At 38.8% G+C, this 25,706-nt stretch overlaps 1 protein-coding gene across 1 annotated transcript in view; it reads right to left on the reverse strand.

The window, feature by feature from the left end:
- Nucleotides 1-8,122: 8,122 nt before the first annotated feature.
- Eea1 (early endosome antigen 1) overlaps nt 8,123-25,706 on the reverse strand; it is a 103,889-nt gene continuing 86,305 nt past the window's right edge. The window contains exons 21-29 of the mRNA XM_013111903.3: nt 25,221-25,415; nt 23,595-23,777; nt 17,187-17,372; nt 16,361-16,492; nt 14,941-15,126; nt 13,933-14,171; nt 13,405-13,525; nt 12,469-12,567; nt 8,123-11,510 (exon numbers count right to left, since the gene is read on the reverse strand). Coding sequence (XP_012967357.1) covers nt 11,388-11,510; nt 12,469-12,567; nt 13,405-13,525; nt 13,933-14,171; nt 14,941-15,126; nt 16,361-16,492; nt 17,187-17,372; nt 23,595-23,777; nt 25,221-25,415 — 1,464 coding nt within the window. The 3' untranslated portion in view covers nt 8,123-11,387. The remainder of the gene's footprint in view (nt 11,511-12,468; nt 12,568-13,404; nt 13,526-13,932; nt 14,172-14,940; nt 15,127-16,360; nt 16,493-17,186; nt 17,373-23,594; nt 23,778-25,220; nt 25,416-25,706) is intronic.

A 25,706-nucleotide genomic window follows, 5' to 3' on the forward strand; every position in this document is an offset into this window, starting at 1 on the left:
TAGTATCAAAGGTAGTTCTGATGAGAATGTCTCATCATTCATGAAGACGAAGCAGCTGAAGAACATCCATTCTTTATCTTTAAAGCATAGATGCTGCTTACTCATATCCAAATACCTAATGCAAAACTCTGAATTTAACATTTAACGTGGAATTTTCAAAATCAAAGACAAGACAGGCACAGTACTCATACCTGGGACACCAACACTCAAGAGCCCTAGGCAGGAAGATCTCAATGACAATCTGGGGCTACATAGAGAGTTCAAAACTAGCCTGAGTTTGTGGTGAAACCCTCAATGGGCTATATGGTGAAACCCTTCTCTCAATAGGTAGGTGGGTAGGGAGATAGACAGGGAGATAGATAGATAGATAAGAGACAGACAGACAGACAAGAGACAGACAGACAGACAATAGATAAAAAGTGAGTCTATGACTTAGGAACTTCCTCACCAAGTTCATAGGTGTATCCTGATGATCTGAAGACCTTTCCCTGACCTTGTGTGGTGGTAAACTCTAGTAATCTCAGGAAGTAGGGTTGAGAAGATTTTCTTAAATTCAAGACTATTTTGGTCTACATAAATTCCAGGTCACCCTGGATTACAGAATGGCTTCTCAGTGCCTCTTCAGGAGAGGTGATGTCATCATGTGCCCATTTTTGCCTTCCCCAGTGGGGTGAACAGAATGAGCAATGCAGATAGTTTTATCTGCCTGAGCTGCTAGTGGCTCCACTGTATAGGCTTACCTGATAGCCCTTGTTGCCGAGCAATGTCTGGAAAAGGTATACAGATCCACTGAGATCATGATCTACTCCATTAGGAAAAGGCAGAGAAGTCAATGGGAAATCCCTGTGACGTGTGACCTTGAGGGGAAATGTCAGGGTGCTCTGTGGTCATTGGAACCCACATGGCTTTCCATCCCAGAAGGTAATTCCATTGATGTGAGGTCATGATTCAATGTTAAATGCATTATAAATTGTAGTGAGTCTTTCTTTGGGTCATTAGCTCCTGAATAATGAAACAAAAGATTTATTATTAATTATGAAAGTTTGACCTTAGCTTAGACATGCTCCCAACTAGTTCTTATAACTTAAATTAATCCATTTACATTAATCTACATTCTGCTACGTGGTTCATGACCACTCATCCATACTGTATGTCTGACCCTCTCCATGCCTCAATGGCAAATCTCATGCACCTCAGATTCTTCCCAGGGTTCCTATCTCTGCCCAGAAGTCCCACCTATCCTTTCCTGCCTACCTACTGGCCATTCAGCTCTTTATTAAACCAATAAATAAAAAGGTGCCTTAGCAGAGACACATCTTCATAGTGTACAAAAAGATTATCCCACAATAAGCCAAACATAACAAGGATGCACTCCAATCACATCTTGGCATTTGGAGGAAATTCTAGCACCAAGTTCATACAGGATGCAGCTTCATCTCTAAGATTTTCACAAGCGAGTCCAATGAAATGTACCTTTAATAATATGACTGAAGGTATTCTGTCTTTAACACCAGCACTCATTCACCACGAAAGCAAGTTAAGAGTAAATAACACTAGAACTTTATACAGATGATAAACTGCCATTCACTTTTTAAAACATTCTCTAGAATCAAGGGTCATTATAAAAACAATGCCAACTCAAGATTTCGAACTAAAATTGGGGACAGGAACTGAGCAAGTCCTATGACAAACAGGTTATTTATGTATCTCTTCATAATTTAAACCCAAGAGGTTGATGGTTTAGACCCAGAAAGCAACATTTCTTACTGAATATCAACAGGGAACAACTTGATAAATATCAGTAGTACAGATATTTAAAAACTTAAAAGTAAAATGACTACTTACTTAGGGAGGGGATTATTTTCTCTCTTCCAATCTCTAATTCAAGTTTCAAAATGCTCTAAGGATTTGGAATTGACTTTATCATTTAATAAAACACAAATGTTAATATTGTGAATTTGGTTAGGTTTGAGAGGCATACAAAAGCAAGTTCTCTGGATATTTCTCAATGACAGAATCTCATTGTTGAAGAGTAAGCTGTAGGTGGCCTAGTTTAAGTTTGCAGTCTTAAAGGTAACTAATTCTGAAGGCTTTCATTGTCCATGATTTTATAGATTGATGGCTTACTCCTAAAATTTCTAGAATCAAACCTCAAAGTAACATTCTGCTAGAAAGTTTTGGAAAATAAATGAAAAGTTTGAGTTCTTATCAAAAAGAAAATGCTGTCATAAAAGGAATGCATCTCCAAGGCTAAGAACAGTATGTTTGTATCTCTTAGTCCATTGTTTGTTTAATCGCCCTTCAGGATGTTTGTGATGTGACATCAATAAAGTTTTTTTTTGTTTTATTGGTATTGTATTTTTTCCAGAAGCAGCTGGTTTTTACTTAAGTTTCCTAAGAAATCTAAGTGACAAAAAAATGCTAAGGAATCTAAATTATGGTTTGTCTCTAGGGGCAGGCAGTGCTTCTAAATAATGACTGTGCATATGTGTTAGAATTAATACTCCAATGATACACGCATTCAAAAACACATTGGGAATGTCTTGCACTTTGGGAGATCTTGAAGGAAAACCGAAGTGGTTTGACAATTTCCAAAAGTTTCAACATCTACAAGAGATTATGGTATGACCTCCAATTTGGGAAAGAGATAAAAGCTTTTTCATTCCAGATGTACAAAGAGGATCATTTAGAACTCCTGTCCTTTTTCTGATGTCTGGCATTCAGGTGAAAATAGTCCTTGAAAGTCCTCAGCTGTGCACCTGCATAACCGTCTAATTTAACTCATCCAAGTAGTATTAGATGTACGGACAGTGACATCATCATGCCATTCTTGGGAGAGACCTGAGAGGTTCCCATTCTATCCCATTTCCATATCCACCTGCCAGAATATCCAAGTATCTGGGACTTTTTAGATGGAATTCACTGGCCCAGCTCCTTGAACATGTTGGTTTTCATTTACTAACAATCTCTTCTATTTTCTCCCTTGTTTTGCCTCTTGTCACCAAGCCAACAGGTACCTTCTCTATGAAGGAAAATTAACTCTCATGGGTAAATAAATGGTTTATTTTAAAGCCCAGCGTCTTTGCCATCCTAGCTTATTCAATGTCTGTAAGCTGGTGTGCACTTTGTTCCAAGGTGATGAAAGGCATGATCAGACACAGTCAACCTAAAAAAGATGTCACATTGTGGCTAACTATGTACACTCCACTTTACCCCTGTAAAGCAAAATCCTTATATTTTGTTAAATCACTGATGAAAGAGAATGGCATCCATGAAGAACTCACCTCAAGGTGTGGCATATAGCAAACTTGCATTCTGTGTCAGCAAGCATCATTACTGTCATTTACCTCCCCCAGTGACAGAGACAATCAAGCTACCAAGAGTTTGCTGAGGACCCTTTAAATACAACACATTGGACTGAGTGGGAATCTCTGACTCTGTATGATCCTTTCCCTCTAGTTGGGAAGTCTGTCCTAATTATTAGACTGCAGTATAACTTCAACAGTCTTCACTCTAGAATGCCTGGCAAAGGCTTTAGGCTTAAACATGGGGGTAGAGGTGAGTTTTGAAAAGTAGAAAGCATGGGGTTGTTCAAAAGACAAGAAATAAGACATGAAGATGAGGAACGCAGCAGGAGACGCTAGGTAGACGTCAACCGAGAACAGACTTAACAGTGCACAGACCAGGGAATGCACAGTTGCCTGCCCAGCCCACCCACACCTCAGCCTTTCTGCTGCTCTTACTTACAGCCTTCCCTGCTTCAACTCCCTCTTTGTTGCAAGGAAAGAATAATCTCAAAGAGTTATGGACATGAAGTCTGTGTTCCACTAAGCAGTGTGACGGTAAGAGAGGGCTGCCTGTCAGAAATATATGTACTTTCTATGTATTCATTTCGGTACAAAATCTTGGCACATACTAGTGAAGCCTTCAGGGATACGATGGTGCATATTTATGAGTGCCTATGTGAAGGTTCTGGGAGTAATTCCTTTTTCAATACATGCACTGATGGCCTATTGTGTTTTGGGGATGGATAGCACTAACACGTTAGTATCAATACTTATACAGAGGACAGAGAGGCTCAGTGTCTCTTATCAAAGAAGTTTCTGTACCTGTCTCCTTCCTGGCAGGGATTCAGAGATCATCAGCAGGTAAAGAGCCTTAGCTTCAGGGAGGCCTCACATCATGAAAAGTCACATGGCCGGTGAACAGCAGAGTCCTGGCTCAACCCTGAGACTTTAGATTGTGACTCCAAGGTTCTTTCCATCTTAAAAAAGTAATACTGTAACCAAATAAATCTATTTTTTCATTCCCAGAAGATAATTTTCCTAATTTTTGGAGCATAACCATCCTTCCACTGCATAAATTTATACATGCAAACAGGAGTTCACCTGATCATGCTTAGCTTGCTCTATGAGACCGTTTTTAAACACTGAATCCAGTTGCATTGCTTTGTCAAGTGTTACTCTCATTAAAGCAAATACCAAATTAAAGAGCAATCCTTACGCAGACTATGTAACATCCCACTCTCAAAACAAAACAGATACAAAGAAAAGGGAAACCCCAGGTGCTTGTACTAAGAAATTGCTTAGAGTTCATATTAAATGATTTCCAGTCTTTGTAGTATCTTTTTCTAGACTTTGAACAGAGAAACTCTTTTATTATACAACATGAAAACAAGTATGGGCAGTGTATAGCAGTGTTCTTGTTACAAGCCCAAATGGAAAGCAGCAGAGTATGTATCTTCATTTTGCAAGTTATTGATTCTTAAAGGTGAACTGGGATATTTTGTGCATTCCTCCCCCGCCCCCACCCCAACTATGAGGAGGAGAGATGTTGAGAGGAGCAGGGGAAGGAAGACATGCACTCCATTTCACTCACAGACACACAGGCTTTTACTTTCTCCTTCCACAGGACCAACAGCTGCCTCAACTCCTCTGTTTCTTTTCTTAAGGGAAATAAATGCTTTGGATCACACAACTACTTTTAGATGCCACAACCAATTCTATAGCGAAAATAATGTACACTCTGCTCATGAGGCTTCACGTCAGTCAGGAGCTGTGCCACAAAGTAGACCATTGTTTTTACAGCTATGGAGGAGTGAGCCCTTGCCTAACCCTGACTTCGTCATCTTGTAAATTGTAAATGTTCCTGTCATTGTCTTTCTTGCTAAGTTTTCCATCAAGGCAACAATATGGCCAGATAATAAGTGCAATATATTATTATAGTTTTTATTTTGTTTTTTTAAGACCTAGCCTCATCATGTGGCCAAAGTGATTGGAAACTTGCTGGCATCAAACTCTTGGCCTCAGACTTCCAAGTGCCCTTCCATTCCTGGCTGGCATTATTCCTAAGAATTCAATCTGCTAATTCACCCACACCAGAGAGTTTTAAAAATTAGAGCATTAATTAACAAACTACTTTTTCATTGGTGTTCAAGAAAGTCAGCTTTCCAATGATTTCTGTTCTCAGTACTAATTTTTCTAATTACTCTCTGAATTATGCAGCTCCCATGCTATTGCCCAAGTCTGTCTATTCAATTTGCACACCAAACTAGTTTAGTCCATTTGCAATTTCCTGTCTGTTCAGCGTGTTTATAGTAGCTGTCCAAAAGAAAACCAACAAGTACAACCAACAAAGTACTATTAATACAAATACGTGAGAACTTTTCAATTACAATTCAAATCTGTTAATCCATATTTTTCTCTTTTCCACAGAAAACATGATGGCACAGATAACAGCAGTACCACTGGCTGGTTCTACCAGGAGTCAAGGAGCCAAGGAAGCTTCCTCTTTACATCACTGTCAGAATGCCCTGAAATTTAGGGGCCTAAAATAAGTGGTAAACTTTTTTGCAGGTTAGGTATTAAGATATTTGTTCATTCAAACTTTTTTTTTTTTTGGTTTCTCTGTGGTTTTGGAGGCTGTCCTGGAACTCTCTCTTGTAGACCAGGCAGGTCTCTGACTCACAGATATCCACCTGCCTCTGCCTCCCTAGTGCTGGGATTAAAGGTGTGCGCCACTGTTGCCCAGCCCAAACTTTGTTTTTAATACTTATCTATTTAGTGATAACTCTCTAAATGCACTCTACAGCTTGAGAGTTTGAGCCAGGAGAGTCCTAAATCTAGAAGAATGACTGTGACAAATTACAACTCTGCATAGCATCTCTTAACAAATGTGTATTTCTATCCAGACTCTTCTAAAGCTTTAGTCTTATTCAGTCTAAGAGGCGTGAGTGACAAAGGTGCTAAAATACACAAAGGAAACACACCTACTGCTGTGTCCAGTAGACTCTAGCTCCTTACTTGGCAGATGTACACGGATGATGACAGGTGTTGCACATCACTGGTAAACCACTGCTTTATAGTCCTACGTCAGACAGAATGGGAATGTTTGATACAAGGATTCATTTCTTTTAATATGTCAAGAAATAAATGTCTATTTTAGTATATTCCTATTCTCCAAGTTAGTTTAGTTATCTTAGGCACACTTTAAATCTATTCTCCAAGTCAGTTTAATTATCTTAGGTATATTTAAAAGGTTCTAACTTGGAAGTAGACAACTCCAAGGGAAAACTAAACTGTTTTAAGAAAGAAAATATTTTCCATTTACCAGTTAGCACTTTCCCACAAGAGTTGAAACAGTGAGGTAATGTTGTCTTAACTTCATTTTTTGAAGAATGATATTTGTCAGAAAACTATTTTCTGGATTTGAGTAGCATACACATGTTAACACTGCAGTCAGTTACTAGCATCTGGCAGGATTTAAAACTTGACTAGAATTATGAAAAAAACCCAACTGAATGGATATACATATCATGAAGGCATATACTATTAATTTCATTCAAGGAAATGGGTATTAGGGTCAGATATGCCAAGAAAGTCTACAAATTTCAATTTCAGGCATGGTATCTTTTGTAATTTGATTTCATGACAGCCAAAGCCTTAACTGGTTTATTTAACTGAGCTGCATGAAGTAAAGGGTATAGTGATGATGTTTGAGGAAACGGAATGATTGTTATCCACCTGCCAGTGCTGCCCAAAGGCTATTGTGTGAGAGCCATGCACTATTACAGGAGTGCCCAACAGTCCTGAGAAATCTGGGAAAACAAAAGGAACACTAAGAAAACAGTGACTTGTTAGAGTAAGCCAGGGAAGGGGAGCGAAATGGATGGGTAAGAACCAAGTATAAGGACATGTTTGTATGAAAGCACCATAATGAAACCCATTAATTGTCAAGCTAGCTTTAAAAATTAAACAGAAAAAAATGAGTGAGGAGACCACACATCTAGTAAGCTTCTAGAGACGGCATCTGGAGGCCACTGAAAATAATTATGTCCAAAAGAAGGCTAAATAAACTTCCTCAAGGTAAGATTTATGAGGAAATTTCTGGTTATATAAATTGACTTTAGGAAGGAAGTTTGATGTTCACTCTTCACAGAGTGACAGCAATAAACCAGATGAGGTAACTTTTGGGATTACTTTAGCCCAGAAACTACACATTTACAGGCATATGTTTTCTTTGTGAATATCTTTAAGGGGAATGTTAGCATAAAAGTTAGGAGAAAAGATAAAAATAGCTCAACAACAGGCCACATAGAGACATCAATTGTATAAAGCACACAAAATAACATCTAACACATGACATATCACATGCTTAAGCATGTGCACATTCAATTCCTTGGGGCTTAAAAAGCACAAGAATTAAATAGGGAAGCAATTCATCCTGGAACAGTAGGATACAGGAAAAAAGGTACCAAAAACAATTTGGTATTGGATCTTCACAAAAGTATCTTTAATTGTCTAGGTGGTTGTTAAATGTATATACACAATGAAAGGAGGAATCAAATATGTATTTTTAGTATTTCGTTTTGGCTTTGTTAATTCTCCACAAACTTAGTCTGAAGGATAAAGAAGGAACTTCTCAACCAAAATGACATTAATGAATTCTGTTGAAATCGGGAACTTAATTAGTATCTAAAGTTAGACAACACTAAAACATGGCCACTCTTTGTATCCAAGTGCAAAGTCCTAGTATTTGGTGAATTTATTTAAAAAAAAAACAGCTAACAGCATGTTCTCTTTTAAAGCAAGCAAAACAATCATAGTCATAGGATAACACCTACTAGAAAGAAATGGTCTTTAATATAATCTTTAACATATTAAAAAAAACACAAGTGGCAAATCAATAAGGATCCTTCCATTATTCTTTACACAGATTTAAATGCTGTCTTGTAATATACCAGTTATAATCAGTAACCTTCTAGTCACTGGGATTGGAAATTACAGTATTTACCGAGCTAAACTCTTTCAGAAAATAAGGCACGACTACATGATCACAAGTAGTAAACACAATAAAATAATGAACCCCAAACCAGAGGAGAAAATACTCATGCAAAAGTATGTACAAAGGCTATGGGTATATGATCCAACGCAGAGAAACACAGAATGTCAGACTTGTGGCTGGACCATGTTACAGGAAGTTCATTACTTCTCACAGAAAGAACACAGTGGTTTTTCAATTCTATTTTATACAATTTTGCATAAATTCAGCAAGTTTATACACACTATTCACATGTGCAACAATTACAATTTGACCATTAAAATTCAGGCAAAGGGCAATTAAGACACAGCAATGTGTGGCACATAATAATTATAGAATATCATTCACCAAGCTTACTTCTGGGAGTATTAAATTGATGGCACATTTAAATCTTATAGATAAGTTATCCGTGGTTTTCATAGCCAAAGTGCATTAAAAAAAACCCTAGAGTTAAACAGGTCACAAATATCAAAATATACAACTGTCATTTGCCTTCCACTTTAGGTTAAACATCTTATGCAAATGCAAGAGTAAAAAAGTAGTCACAAAGACTTCAAAACTATAAAAAATAACCATAAAGACCTTTAAAGGGGGATGGGAACATAAATTTGGCAGTTGATATTTAATATTACCATAAGGAACTATTACACTAGCTAATTCCACTTTAAGAGGTAGTTGAACAAAATGTTTATTTGTACACTGCACTGAGGTTTTTGTGTTTCATTCTTTTCTTTCTTCAAAAGGAATATGTCATATATTGGCAGTTCTGCCTGCTTTCTATGATAACAATTCTGTATATACAGTTTATTGTACACAAACCCACCACAACTTGATTTTAACTCACATTTCTGTGCTGGGCTTTGCAGCTTGCCAATACCTGATGACAATATATTTTGCATTACAGCCAGGAACTGGGATTCTGTATGTGCCAGCTCTAACCCACTGACAATACAACACTACTAGCAAACATCTAAAATATACAGCCAAAAAAGGAACTCAGGAGAGAACTTTTTATTTAAATGAGAAAAAACGTTAAATTTTTGTTTCTAATACATACTAAATTGGTAATAGTTAGAACAAAAAATCATTTGGCTTCATTTGTGTCATTGGTATAGCAGCATGTGGTAGGGAATTATTTGGGACCTATGACATAAGATTAGCTGTGGGGAAACAAGAAAACTACATAAAAGCACATATTGTTTCATTTGTTGCCACTCCCCATTTTTTGTGAAGGGGAGGTGAAGAAAGGGAAGTCTTCAATGCAAAGATGAAATGAACAAGCATTCTAACCCAGAATTCTCATGAAGCAGTGCTGTGATTATTGGATTTTTTAACATACTCAAAGGACTCATATGCAAAAAAAAGTGGAGGACTACTTGAAAGGATTTACAATTATATAAAATGCATAAATAGCAGTATATTATCCAACTGTTATTTTAATAAGGAGCCACTGTATCACTTCATTATATAAGCTCAAGGATATATACGTATCCAAGTCGTGGGACTTAGTCTCCTTAGTAATTACTGACAGCAAGGTTTAACTTTGTTTAGTAATTAAAAATACATGTCAGTCTCCTGTTGTAAGTATGTCCGAAGCATAAAAATCCCAGCATAATCCTGACAGCAAAGTGTGTATTACAAATTCTTTCTTGTAAATGAAGTATTAGCTCTTACTTTTCTCTGCTATTGTTATGAAATGACTGCACTGATTGAATGTGTAACTTTGCATTTCTTCAGAAAGGCAGTTTAACAACTAGTATGCAGTAAGGTCAGTCTTCGGATGCTCTCCCCATCTCCGGCTTGCAGGACTATGAAGTTAAAGCTCAGTCCCATCACTGACAGACAAATGACCTTGGCAACAGGGTCTAGCAACCGGGTTTCCATTATTATCATAATGTAGGAGTTCTGGGGCTATACATACTCTATTCTTTAGCTGTAATGTAATTCCACTGCACTCGTTTGCAAAGTTAAAACATTTCACATGAAGTCAACTTTCCACCTCTCCAAGTATTCTTTCCTAATACACTAGAGAAAATGTAAAGTAGAATTTTAATATTTCCCTACCGCTTTATATTGTCTTCACAGGCAGGACAATAGCAGTATCGGTTCCTATCTTTAAAAAGGCTAAACTGCAGGCATGATTACAGTGAAGCTGAGCTACACTAACGAAGACTGAGCCAGATAAGGAACAGAACATCCATTTAGAAAGCAAACTTCCTGAAGATTCTGGAAGGACACAGTAAGGCTGTAGTGTGAACTAACTTCAGAAGACTTTCCACCAGCAAAAACACAAGACCAGGCCACCACACAGATCTACTACTCACCCTCCAGCTCAGGGTGGGAAGTTTTATACAGTATTTTAGGAGACTGTGCATGGGGGTCTAAAATAAGACAAGAAATACAAATCAACTCTAGTTTTAGCAATATAACCCCAGAAGTACCATAAAGTAAACCATTTAGTTTTACATAGGAGTTCATCAAATCCACTTGAGAATTTAATCAATACTGCCAAAACAAAAACCATGCTTGACTTCATGGTTAGCACATCATTTTAGCATAAACTGCATTTAGGACACTCAAGTAATCAGAGTATAACATAACAACATCATTGAGCCACAAGCGTGTATAACAGAGGGTGTTACACTCCTGTGCATGACTCCAGCAGAACACATAATCACTATTGTTGTGCAACAGAGACACAACAATGCTAACAACCACCCACACATTTTGCACATAATATTTGAAAGGGTGAAATTAAGGAATTGTATTCATCATTTGTGAATAATTAAATTATATTTAAAAAAATACATTGCTATTTTCCATCCAAAGATTATTTACATTTCATTGTCAAATTCTGACCTTGGCGTGAAAGCTGTTTTAGGGATTAAATGGAGAAAAGTAATCAAAACTGAACCCAAGTCTCACAAAAATAGAAGAGTTTTACTTGATACTGGTAACATTCCAAAATATACGAATTCCAATTTGGCCTAGTATGCAACCAGAGTCCAAATCAAATTTATTATAAGTTTAATGTTAGTGTGACACTACTCTGCAGTTGTGATAACCCGTTATCCTTGCAAATCATTGAAACATGCATCACAGACACGAACAGGCTTCTTCGAAGAAGGAGTTAAGGCATTTTTGGCTGAACACTCAGCGCAGAAGATATTTCCACACTGTCGGCAGTGATGCTGTTAAGATAAAAATTAAACAGTTTCAAGCACAAAAGTCATAGCAAAAAAGAGCATTATAAAACGACATGACTGTTACAAGCCACACTGTGTAAACATGCTAACTGATTTCAGTATGCGACTTTTTGACCTATGTAATTTAACCCTTTAACCTGAATGACCACTATGGTAACATTTTAGGTAGCCTTTGCTAGAATTCCATAAAGAACTGTGGGAAATCCTTCTCTTAAAGTGTTAAAGCACCCCTATTGAATGACTATTCCTAGTCTCCAAAAGTCTCAGGATCTCTATCTTCACTTAGAGTTTAAACATAGCAGGATTATTTGTAATACATTTCGTTATCTCTCTGCTTCTGCTTCACTTAAAGAACTCACATATGCTGGGTTGTGACAATGCACCAAGGCTACACAGAGAAATTCTGTCTCAAAAAAACAAAAACTAAAAGAAGAACTTAAACATAACTTAAACACATAAGTTTAATATCTGCCTACTGCTTCAGAAAACAACTGTTACAGAGAATGATCAATAGAAAGCAGTGACTGAATTTAAAACTGAAGTTCAAGCATGTATGATAGCCAAAAACTAGCAAACATTGACTGATGTTTAAAACATGTCACTAAGAAAAGGAATTGTAACAATTATCTAAAGTAATCTGTTATTGATAAAAACTCGGGAGTCACATAGTAGGGCGTGAACCTAGTAGATCCAAAAAGTGATGGAGAAGAACCCAGCTGACCCCCCTCTCTGCTTTTCCAAGATCCAAAAGGGTCTGAGGAACTCCTAAGTCCCTCTCTCCCCATCTGAGCCCACCAAAAGCTCCATGGTTTATTCTGGTCAGCTGAGCGAGGACTCCATCCACTGAATCAATTTCAGTTTATCGAGAGATTCGGGGGACAGAGTGAACAGATCTCCCACAAGAGGGCATCTCCAAATGTAGCTCCATAGAGAAATGGCTCACCCGCCTCACTGTGACTGAGAAGCACTTCCCGCAGGACATACAGTTCTGCACCTCATTGTCTTCTGCCCACTTTCTGTTGAGTGCTTGCGTGTGCTTGATCTGTTTAAACAGTTTTACACGTTAAATTATACAACATTCCACACAATGATGAACTGGTTATTTCTAATTTGTTGTCAGAGATTTACAGAGTTTTAACTTTTTGTCATATGAAATGAAATCTTAGAAGTCCTTTACTCAATTTCCATTTGTCAGACTAGCTACTCTCATAAATCTGAATGGCAAAATAAAATTAATACATTCTTATTCTTCGGAGGCATTGGCAATTACAAAGCTCTGTCAATTTTGTCCCTCTCTTTCACATTTATTGTATTGCAATAATCAATTTTTCCCATAATTGTGAGAGAAAGCTAAATCACCTTATTTTCTGCTTGCTTCCGGTTTTTTTTTGTTTTTTGTTTTTGTTTTTGTTTTTTTTCTTCCAGCCTAACTTCCAACTTGAAGTCATCTCTGTGCCTCTTCCTTCTGAGTGTTAGGATTAAAGTATGCACCACCATGCCTGCTTGAGATCACTTCTTTAGATACTTACCAACCTACTATTTAATACTTTGTGTCCCGAATTTTCTAATTTCTTTCTCTGTAAATATCCATACATGATGTCAGTCTCAAGTGAGAGGTATTTGAAACAACTACCTTTTTATCTTTCATGTAATTACCCATAAAATCTATAAAAATCTCTACATGGATAGTATTTATCTGAAAGTATTTATTCAACATGGGCTTTACTGTCTTGGTTTTCTGTGTGTCCTACAGTTCTAGAGACTAAACGCACATCCTTGCAGATGACAGGCAGATTCTCTACACTGAGCTCCGTTCTCAACCCTGAAGGCTGCTTTCTAACGGGAGGAGATAAAGTAGCCCACACCACCAGCGTCTTACCTGGAGGGACTGATTTTCCCTGCCCAGCTCCTGCACAGCCGCAGTCGTGTTATCCAGCTTCCTCTGCAACTCTAGAACTTTGGTCTGAAGCTTTTCTATTTCCCCTTCTCCTTTAAGACACCTTATGGAATAGATTGTAAAGAGATCATTAATAGTTAAGAAACCATTAAGAACCTTTCTGGAATAGAGGTAATGGACTACGTTGGTAATTTTAAATACAATACATTAATTTCAGCTATTTCTTTTAAAATGTGGGTTTTTAAAAAAAATAATGGCTGCTTACATTCCTCCATTCTTTGTCTAATGGGAAAATGTGGCAAATGACACTCTATTACTTATAATAATTAAACATTTTTTTTCAAGACAGGGTTTCTCTGTGTAGCTCTGGCTGTCCTGGACTCACTCTGCAGACCAGTTTGGCCTCTAACTCAGAAATCCACATGCCTCTGCCTCCTGAGTGCTAGGATTAAGTGTGCATCAGCCGCCACAGCCATCAGGCACAAACTAATTTTATCAGACGTCAATCACCTTTCTAGAAGTGCTCTTCTTTCATCTTGATTATTCTGAACCGTTGCTTCTAAGACAGCGATTTCACCCCGTAAGTCGTCTGTTTGCTTCTCAAGCTCACTGACTCTCCGTTGACTAGACTGCCACTCCTTTTTCACAGTACCCAAGTTCTCATTTAATGTTGTGACCTGCATAGTAAGCTTAGCCTCATTTTCCTCATGCTTCTTCATTCCTGCTTCCTTTTCTTTTATTTCGGAATGCTGAGGAGGAAGGGGGGAAGAGAGAAGTTATTACATAAGCAGGTACTGAAACTAAAATACCAAAGATATAAATCATATTTCATCATACATTAAAATCTGGACTCAGCAAATATGTGCAGTTGAAATAGGTTTGCTCAAATGTCATAACACAGCAATGGGAATCATCAAGACACGCGGCAGACAAGACAAAGGGACACAACTTGAGACTGCAGTCCACCAGAACAAGGGAGCGCCCACATGCAAAGAGAAAGCAGTGGTCCTGTCCACAGGGCTACAGTCTCTGTCTCATCAAGCCACCAAAGCCGTCAACAAACCCTCCAGATCCACTAAGACATTTGGCAGAATTATCTGGTGAGATTTGTCCAATAAAACCAGATGCTATCTTTGAGGTTAACACAATACAGGGAAGGACAAGCAGACTGCAGCCATAATAATTCCAACCTAAAGTTTCTGCTCCCAGTTTCCAACATTCACTTTGAGCAAATGAATGCGTCACTTACGCACCTCTCCGTGTTGATAGCTGCGTGCTTGTTTATTTGTTTCTACACTAAAGTTGCTTCACTATTATTTCTAATTGGATTCTCACCTATCTAACCTAAAATGTGATATAGAAGAAAACATTTCCTACTACTTTAAAAAAGTTTTCTGTCTTTTCTAATTTTAGTACTAACAACCATTTCAGTCATAGTCTGTAGGTAGAAAATCTCCCTGGACTGATTCAAAGCTCCTCTTCAAAGTACATTCCCTGCTATGAAGTCGATTCACTGACCAGCTTCGCCTCCTTCTCAGAAAACTCCTCCTTCCGCATCTCTTCCTCCTTTTGTGCTTGCTCTCGCAGCAAGCGCTGATGTTCCTTCTCCTGCTCCAGAGCCACCTTCAGCGAATCCACTTTGCCTTGAAGTTCTAATTTCTGCTGAATCAAAAGTTGTTTGGCATCCTGGAGGTTGGCTACTTCCTGGTGAAAAAGCCAGAAACAAATCATACCTACACACAGGCTAACTTTCTGTTACCTCAACACAAGCTAACATCATTTGGGAAAAAGAACCTCAATTGAGAAAATGCCATGCCCAGAAGGCCTGTGGGAAACCTGGGAGGTATTTTCTTGATTGATGTGGGTGGGTCCAGCTGACTGTGGTACCACCCATGGGTGCTATAAGAAAGCAGGTTAGCAAGTCGCTACACAGCATTCCTCCATGGCTTCCGCTTCAGTTCCTATCCCCAGGTTCCTGCCTCAAGTTCCTGCCCTAACAACTTCCCTCAGTGATGGAGTGTGACCTGAGGATAATAAAATGAAATAAACCCTTTCCTTCCCAAGTTGCTTTTGGTCATGGTGTTTCATCACAACGACAGAAAGCACATTAAGACAATTTTAATCAATATGTCAAATGACAGCTGAAATTTAAGCAACTTTTCACAACACCAGATACAAGTCTTTCAGTTCAGTGTGTCAAACCACTGCCTTAAAGTGCAAGACTATTTACTTACTACTCACTAGTATTTCATCTGGGTGGTACTTTACATGAATGCGTTTTAATGACATTATCTGAAGAAGATCCCTACACCTTTCAGTTTGCTCATTTAATGTGTTTACTGGGTCATCGTTTAGTAATCAAACAGTGTTACATTCTGAGTATATACTGAATGAGATATGCTCTGAGTTACAAAATCACACACATGCTAGAAGAGAACCTGAGAGAAGAACCCTGCAGGCGCATCCCAGCTTTCTCCCGAGGCTGCTTCACTTTACAAAGCAAATGGCAGAAAGTTTCTACAACTGGCAACCTACCTAATACTTCTAAGAGAAAAATGTTAAAACCATAAGATTATTAAGGGATTTTAAAGAAGAAAAATAATTGAACAAACAGATTCCCTTAAATCTAAAGTCTTACATGTTTATAAATTATAAACATAATTTTCCAAATCAGTGTCCCACTTCATCATTTCATATCCAAACTTATCCTGTAGCTGCTTTGCTTTATTTATTAAGTAATCAGAGAATAAAAGTAGTTTCAATAGGATATGGACATCATGCAATAAAGAACTCTAACCATAGTATTTGCCAAAAACAATAAAATAACGTGTCTAGCACATAGTGAGTTCTTTCTCAATCTCTATAATTCAATACACTTATAGGTAAATGTAAAGTCAAATGTGCAACACAGACAAGAGCAAAAGCTATTTTAACCTACCTTTATGCTTTCTTGTTTGTGGGACTTGAGTTCTTCACTGAGTTTAATGATTTCTTTTTCTTGTCTACACTTAATTTCCTCCGTCTCTGCCAATTTAGACTTTTCATTTACTAGTTCTTTTTCCTTCACTGACTGTAGAGGAATTATAAATAAATTTAAAGCATCCACTTTCTTGAAAATCAGTATGCTAAAATGTCGATGTTTATGACCCTGGCTTGCACCTCTCTATTGAAGCTAACTAGAGCAGAATGTGCATCTCCCTTCCTACACTACTGAGATGAAAGAGTCACAGTAGAAACTGAAAAGTGAATGGAACCTAGGCAGAATAAAGTGACTATGAACTACAGAAATACTACTCATTTTTACAACTTCTATTGCCATCACCACATCTTGGGTAGATTTCTCAATCTACAGTTTATAAATGAATAAAAATAATTTAAAAAGTTAAACATTTACTAGGGATAGAGTTAACACTAAAACAAGATATGTCTGAGCTAAAGTCCTTACAGTTAAGCACCAATTAAATGCTGCTTGTCATAACAGCATAAACTTGAGACATAAATCATGAATATTGTCCCTGCTTCACAATCCCCACTCTTAAAAACACTCACAATTTTTATAATTCAAGGGAAATTTTCAATTTGGAATATACCAAAAAGTTTATGGTGTGAAAACCATGTTTATAAACCCTCAAAAAGCAATAAGAAACCTGGGTGGGCACCACAAGAAGCGGCGAAGAATCCCTTCTTAGCACAGAACCTCCATGATGACACGCATGCACGCACTTACGCACACACTCGCATACTCTCAGACCCTGACAAGGTACCTTTTCTCTTCGCACATCCTGCAATGCTTTACTCTGCTCCTTCAGCAACTGCTCTTTCTTTGCCGAGTCCTGCTCCAAAGCAGCTTTGGCAGCCTGCAGTTCTTGAATTGATCTATTTTGGTTTCCAATGTGATTTCTGTTTGAAATCAAGTCTTCTTGTGCCAGAGCGAGCTTCTCTTCTACAGACTTACAAAAAGTTATTTCCTCAAATTAATATGATTAGTAGATTTCAACAAGTGTAACAGTTAATAAAAGTACAATGGCAAACAGCACATAATCACATGCCAATGAGGAAGACATGCTGTGGACATCTTTGTTAGAAGATCCATCGTGAGAACAGTGAAGCAGGTAGAGACACAAACTACATGGCAGCCCACTCTATACCTGGGCTATGTGGAATAGCCTAATGATCTCAGGTCACAAGCCTTTGCAGTGGATCAAAGCAGTAAATACCGTACACAGGTGCAACATAGGGTGAAATTTTAAGAACCTAAACTTAAGATAAATGTAGAAATAATCGGCAAAAGCTCTAGGCAATAGGACTTAAAAAAAAAAGCCCCATTAGGATCTTAAAAGACCAAGGCTGCTGGGCCTGGTAGTGCACACCTTTGACCCCAGCACTCTTGAGCCAGAGGATTTTGGCTTTCTGTGAGTTGGATATCAAACTTGGTCTACACAGAACATTCTAAGCCACTCAAAACCACTTAGTGAGACCTTGTATCAGGAGAGATAATGGAAGAAGGGGAGAGAGAAGGGGGGGAGACAGGGAGGAAGGGAGTGAAGGTGGAAGGGAGAGGGGGAGAGGGGAGGGAGAGAGAGAAGAAGAGAGAAGAAGGAAGGGAGAGAGGGAGGGAGAGAGAAAGGGGAAGAGAGGGGGGAAGAGAGAGATGTAGGAAGGCAAAGCTGAAGGTTTATTCTGGAACCACTAGAAATAATCTAAACTCATTACTGAATACTTGTAATAGGAAGGAATATTAGATAAGTAGCAACCATATTAAATATATTCAGAGAAAATATATGGTTGGAAAGAAAACCAGTGGAGACATGAAAGAAAATAATTTAAAAAGAAATACAGGTGAAAGCCAGGCAGTGGTGGTGCATGCCTTTCTTTAATTTCAGCACTCGGGAGGCTGAGGCAGGCGGATCTCTGTGAGTTCAAAGTCAGCCTGGTCTACAGAGTTAGTTCCAGGACAGCTAGGACTGTTACACAAAGAGAAAAAAAAAGAAAGACAGTTGGATGCAATACATGTACACATATACGTTTTCCAGGATCTATGATACCCTCCCTGACCTGGTAAACACCTTAATAAACAAGACAGAGTTTGTCATAGGGGATATTTCACAGCTGTGAATCTGATCAAGAAATTTAGCCTTATATTTAAAGCTGTATACTGACCAACCAAGGACCCATCTCTGAGCTTCCTGTTTCAGTGGTATAACAAATGATGTAGTTAATGTCACAATTACTGACTGCTCTAAGTCCCTCATGTGGTAGTGAATTTTATCATGTTAAATAAATTTTGAATCACTATGGAAACAAACCTTTTGAGTATGTTGTGAAGGATTTCTAAATTAGGTTAATTCAGGCAGAGAGACCCAGCCTAAATGTGGGCAGTGCCATCCCATGGGTGGGACCCTGAACTGAACGACAAGGACAAAAGAAAGGGCTGGGCAGTAGCACTCCTACGTCTCTACACACACAGAGCAACCTGCTGCCTGAGCCCTTAGGTCCAGGACTTCCCATCATGGTGGACACTGCTTTCTACTGTGGGTCATTAAACCCTCCCTTCTTCAAGCTGCTTTTGTCACAACAATGAGGAAAATAACCATTCAGGAGTGAGGTCCGTTTTTATCATAGTTACTGACGGCTCTGAGGCTCACACGTTTCGAGAAGCTGAGGTGGAAGAAAGCTCAAGTGCCTGTTAGGTTACATTTGGGAGTAGATATGGCCCTAGGAAAAGGGGGACTGCCACCCTGGGCTACTTTGGCCAGGAATCTGCAGAGAGTGGGGACTAGCTAACACACTTCACCAGACCTGACAGAAGAGCCTGTTCTCACTAGAGAAACACTTCTCTTGAAGAGGAGGCAGATAATGCAACCCAAGGAAGGATCTCAGACAACTAGGACTGCACATCACACGTGTTAATAACATGTAAGTAAAGCTGGGCGTGGATGTCTATAACCTCAGTGACTGGGAGCCTGTGGCAAAAGGACTGTACATGAGTTTGCATGCAGCCTAGAAACACTGTGAAACACTGACTCGCACATACACAACTAAACGAGTAAGTAAGATGTAACTTGAAGATTATGTTTGCTTCTGAGAAAGGAAGGGTACTTCTTACCAGTAACTCTGTTCAGAATTTTTTCAGATATAAATCTCAATTTTTAATAATAGTCAGTAGAAGTCTAAACCCTTTCAGACTTACTTTGTCAGGTAATGCCGAGTAATCATATTTTTTAAAATAACAAAACAGTTAATCATTAACTGAGTGCCTGCATAAAATGGTCCTTAAAAGAGCGGCATGTAAAGCAGAAACTCAACAGGGAAGCTGGGTAAACGCTCACCACCAGATACACGGTGGGAAACAACGGGTTAGACCCTAATAAAGTGAGACGTGTATGTGGCAACTGGCCTAGATATCAAAATTTCTCGTGAGGGGGTGGGGTCTTGGGGGGGTAATAGTTTAGAGTACTTGACTGACATTCATAGGACCATGAGTTTGATTTCAGCACTGAAGTAAACAAATGACTTTCAAAGCCTATTGCATACATCTACTGCAACTATAATTGGGTAATAGAGATTCTGGTCCAACAGGCTTGCAGTAGTACCCACAAACCCTTCCACATGTCATTGGCCTATAAGATTTCAAAGGCATGGCCTCTAAAAACTTAAAACTAATGAAATCCATGAGTCAGCTCTTTGGACGTAAGGTGAAAGGCTGCATCACTAAAGTGCCAAATGCTACTGCTCTGCCCTGCTGGAGCATCCACCATACACTCCCACAGAGCACTGCCAAGCCTGCCTCACTTGCTCAGCAATGCTTCCCTGGGAACCCTCCTCCTGGTTCATTTCTTTGTTCCTTAACTGTCTTTAATCCAGCCACACTGGCTGAGTGTATCAACTACCAACCCTGACAGCGATTACACCAATTATAGCATCCCGGTGGGAAAATATAGTCCCTTGTAGTTTCCTTTGCTTATTAGGCAAGCTTTCCCACACTTTTTCCAAATAAAACCTTTACAGTGTCAGTTCTCAGTTTTTTCTGATATCTGCTAAAATGGCATAAGAGAAAGTACTGGGACGAGAAGAGTTAGGTTTAATTCTGAATAGCCCTAAAATTTTCACTTTACCTGGACATAAATTTATAAGTGAATTCCATTTCTATTCTTTCTAAACAAATAGCACAGATTGTAGATGCACAGATTGTAGATAACAGAAATACCCAATGCGCAAAGTATTTCCTAAGTGATCCAGCAGATGGGGCTCACAACACAGACCAGGCCAGGCTTCTTCAACCCTGCTGCTGTCTGAGTACACTGTCAGCCTGAGGTATACACTGGCATAGCTACAACAGGATACCTTCCCTCAGTTAAGTGTCCTGTTACAGAACATTCTCATTCTTCTCCTTCTCTTACATGTGACATCAGCTCATGGAAGCAGAAGGACAGTAATGGCCAACAACATCTCTCTTTCTGGTCTACAGATACTTGTGCCTCCTTAGGAATTTGTTCTTCAAGAAACAGTGGGGAAAGAAGGGGCTGTGAGTAAAAGAAGCTTCCCCAACCATGGGTTTGCTCTGCTGCATGACTGGGCCTGCCTCACCTGCAAAAGGAGCCGTTAGATTAAACCCAAATGTCCCACAAGTCTGCCTACGTGTAAAATAAACAAATGATGATCAGTTATAGTTTTTCTTTCTTGAGAGAGATATTTATTTTTATTTTTCATGGGTATGCATCTTTGTCTACATGTTTTATCTGTTCATCACATGTGTGCAGTGCCCACAGAGGTCAGAGAAAGCATCAGACTCCCTAGAACTGGAGTGACAGGCATGTGAGCTGTCATTGTGGGTGCTGGGAATCAAACTCAGATCCTCTGGAAAAACAGTAAATATTCTTAATCACTGAGCCATCTCTCCAGAACCCTCCTTGTCTTTTTTGTGGGACTGGGGAGTTAACCAGCCTCCTTTCCCCTCCTTCCCCCACTATCACTGTGAAAATTTTTTCCTAATTTTCCTTTTCAGTGTCAAGTTCTTCTGACTGATCCCTTGCCCTCCACTGGGCCCTCTATGAACTCTGCCCTTTATCCCTTCCATTCTCTAACTCTGATCCTAGTCTTAATCATCATGTGACTGCCAGAATTTACAAAGAGAGATCTTAATTCATTAATTTTATTGATGTGCATGTGCGTGCTTGTGTCTGCAGGGTTAGTGTGCATCACAGTGCATGTGTGTGCATGTGTCTGCAGGGTTAGTGTGCATCAAAGTGCATGTGTGTGCTTGTGTCTGCAGGGTTAGTGGGCATCACAGTGCATGTGTGTGCATGTGCCTGCAGGGTTAGTGTGTATCACAGTGCATGTGTGTGCATGTGTCTGCAGGGTTAGTGTGCATCACAGTGCATGTGTGTGCATGTGCCTGCAGGGTTAATGGGCATCACAGTGCATGTGTGTGCTTGTGCCTGCAGGGTTAGTGTGCATCACAGTGCATGTGTGTGCATGTGTCTGCAGGGTTAGTGTGCATCACAGTGCATGTGTGTGCATGTGTCTGCAGGGTTAGTGTGCATCACAGTGCATGTGTGTGCATGTGTCTGCAGGGTTAGTGTGCATCACAGTGCATGTGTGTGCATGTGTCTGCAGGGTTAGTGTGCATCACAGTGCATGTGTGTGCATGTGTCTGCAGGGTTAGTGTGCATCACAGTGCATGTGTGTGCATGTGCCTGCAGGGTTAGTGTGCATCACAGTGCATGTGTGTGCATGTGCCTGCAGGGTTAGTGTGCATCACAGTGCCATGTGTGTGCATGTGCCTGCAGGGTTAATGGGCATCACAAACAAGCAGGAAGACTGAAGAAGGCACCAGACCTTTGGAGGACAGAAAATTCTTAACTGAGCTCCTTACTAAGTGATGCAAGCATCTTTAAAATTGCTCCAGGTTAGGTTTTTCATTTTCCCCTCTGCTTGACTCTTTCTATTTAAGACCCAAATATAAAATCCATTTTTTTTGCTAAGCATTTAATATACTTTACAATTTGTATCCTAATTTTCTTTTCTTTTTTGTTGTTGTTGTTTTGTTTTTTTGAGACAGGGTTTCTCTGGTTCTGTCTGTTTCTCTAGCTCTGTAGACCAGGCTGGCCTCAAACTCACAGATCCCCTGCTTCTGCCTCCTGAGTGCTGGGATTAAAGGGGTGCACCACCACCACCTAGATCCTACTTTTTAGCCCTAAATTCCAAATGTAACCCAGAGTTCCCAATTCGCTCTGCTCACTTCCACTGTATCACTAGATGATCTTTGTCAAGACTGCATTTCCAAATTCTACCTATAGTCCAGGACCCACTCCCATATCTAAGTGGCCTAGCTCTCCTCATAAATCCATCCCCACAGGAGCCCATGAATAAAATATAAAATATATACTATATATAATACATATACTATATATATTATATATATAAATGTTTGGTGATTCTCAACAAAATTTTATAGTAAGAGAACCCCCAAATATAGAAATGGGCATATTTTACCATGACAGAAAAAAAGGCACTTGAGACAGGGATAGGGACAGAGACAGGAACTAAGGGAGAGAGGCAGGGGTGCTGGCTGAACGCCATATGTATGCAAGAGCACACTATTAGCTTTCCTTTAGGGAAGCAATGTGCCACTGTTGTATAAAACTTGCTTACCTTTTAATTTACACCCTTTATTTTAATAAGCACAATCCTTTATTTGACCATATAGTATTATTAATTAAGGCTATGCATAACTGGTCCAATTATAATCATTAAGCATTCCTGTAAGTTTAGAAAGTTGACAAATACATAACACTACAGGCCAGTTTTGCTTGAAAACAGTAAAACCACTTGCATTTTTCATAACTGGCTTAATAACAAGCCAATCTTTGAAGTTATTTTAAAATAAAGGCTTCAAAATCCTTAGAAAAGCTGGTAGTGTAATAACATATACCCAAAATATTTTACTATAACTCATTTTAAAATGAATCTTTCTGTATATTTTTATTTATGTATACCATGACTTGTTATAAAACAATCTAACTTTTAAAAGAGAACATCAAAGTAATGACTTAACAGAAAAAGTATAATACTTCACAAATATCAACTTCCTTGCCCATTAGGCAAGGGAGCTGTTTAATGGGCATCTAAAGACAGTCTGCTGTGATCCCTAACACCACAGCTGCCCATACCTTAAGGTCTTGTCTTGTGGCTACAAGTTCAGACTCTTTGCCGTAGAGGTCGGACTGAAGCTGTTTCAGGCTCGCCTGGCATTTGTCATAGGTGCTTTGTAACGCTGACAGTTTTTCTCTCTCTGCTGCACGTTCCTGGGCTGCTTGAGATAACTGCTGCTGTAGTTTATTCTCCAGCTCTGTCTAAAACATGCAGCAGTTGTTTAGAGGAGAATGTAAATGAAAAGCCATTCAAATATAAAACAAAAGTATAAATTTTAGTTGCATGAAAACTAAAATTTCGGAAAACCAGCTAAACTGCATTTATGTCCTAAAATTGTATTTTGATAAAGAGTGGTGTACTTAAATTTCTAATGTCAAAGATTTATAAAACCAGCAATTCCCAATTTAAAATGCAAAAGCAATCAAAGGAAATGAGAGACATTCCACTAGCTTGTAGTGGGTACTGGATCTCAGGGACCAGTAACAACGATGTGTAACAGAAGACACAGTGCTAGATTTCTAGCATGGCATTTTAAAGCTGAACTAAGAGGAGTTTCTGCATAAAAGAAATTAAGAAGCTGTTACTAAATCATGAACTGAGCATGTGGCTTCTACTCTTGAAAACTCAAGAGGAATTCTGGGAATTTCTGTAAGTCATCATTATTAATAACAAGACAGAAAAAGAAAATTTCACATAAGTTTGAATTATTCTAAAACCAACTGTGGTAGTTTGAAAGAAAACAGCCTCCAGAGAGAGTGGCACTGGTAGGAGGCGTGGCTTGTTGGAGCAGGTGTGGCATTGTTGAAGGAAGTGTTACTGTGGGAGTGGGCTTTGAGATCTCCTTTGCTCAAGCTGCACCTAGTGAGTCAGGCAGTTCACTTCCTGTTGCCTGTGGATCAAGATACAGACCCTCAGCTCCTTCTCCAGCACCATGTCTGCCTGCATGCTGCCATGCTCCACCATGATGAGAATGGACTAAATCCCTGAACTGAAAGTCACCCCTAAATGTTTTCCTTTATAGGAGTTGCAGTGGCCATGGTAACTCTTCACAGCAATAGAAATCATAACTAAGATACAAACTTATCTTTAACAATATTTAGGAAATATATAAAAATATGATGTATTAAAATGTCTGCATAACAGAAAAATATGCTTGGCTTTTAAATAAATACATATCTTTCATAGAGTGAAACAGTTCTGACAGAGGTTTTAGAAAGATGGGAGCATTGGAAGAATAGAGAGACCCAAGGGTGGGTATCAAGTAGGATTTACTAGAAGGAATAAGCTCCAAGACTGTGATTTATAATAATTTACTGCATGTTTCACAAAGAGCTAGAAGGTAAGAGCTTAGTGGGTTCTCAAAATGAATAAATGATACTTAAAGGAAACAGAAATGTTAATTTCTCTAATTTGATGATTAAAAATGATATAGTTTTTATCTTATTACATTATATTTATTAGAAACCTGATTTCTAATGAGAGACAGAAAGGAGTAGATAGGAAGATGGCAACTTCCAGCCCTAATGATATCCTAGCAAAATCCATCTCAAAAATAAATCAAAACTTATAAAACTCTCATTTTAATATTATCTTAACTTCTATTTTTTCTTCCTATAAAAAATTAAACGATTTTTTATTAATACCTTTTGTGAAAGAGCATTTTTTACTTCTCCTTGAAGTGCTTCAATTTGCTTTTTCCTCTGTTCAGCCGACTGCTTTAGCTGATTTATGTTGCCCTGAAGCTGCTGCTCTTCTTTTTCCTTTTGTTTTAATGTATCTTGAGCCCGCGTGACTTCTCCCTTGAGTGAACTGAGTTCTGCCTTCAACTGTTGAGAAGTCTAAAAGAAATGGAAACCTGTTGACTTACTCAAAACACATTTTCTGACTATCTGCTACAAGTAACATACTACTTTTGGCAGACATTACTGAACCTGTTGGTCACCTTCCAAACACAACTCATTTCTAGACAATTAATCATCTGAAAACGGGGTAGCAAGCAGTCCAGAAATATCTGCCACAATATGGTCATCAGCAGATACTATGTGTGTCTGTGTGGTGGTTAGTTCTTGTCAACTTGAGCTGAGCTGGAGTTGTCTGGGAAGAGCAGCTGCAGAGGAGGAATTGACTAT

Source organism: Mesocricetus auratus, unplaced genomic scaffold (assembly GCF_017639785.1).
Source record: "Mesocricetus auratus isolate SY011 unplaced genomic scaffold, BCM_Maur_2.0 Super-Scaffold_100011, whole genome shotgun sequence".
NCBI classification, from domain to species: Eukaryota; Metazoa; Chordata; class Mammalia; order Rodentia; family Cricetidae; genus Mesocricetus; species Mesocricetus auratus.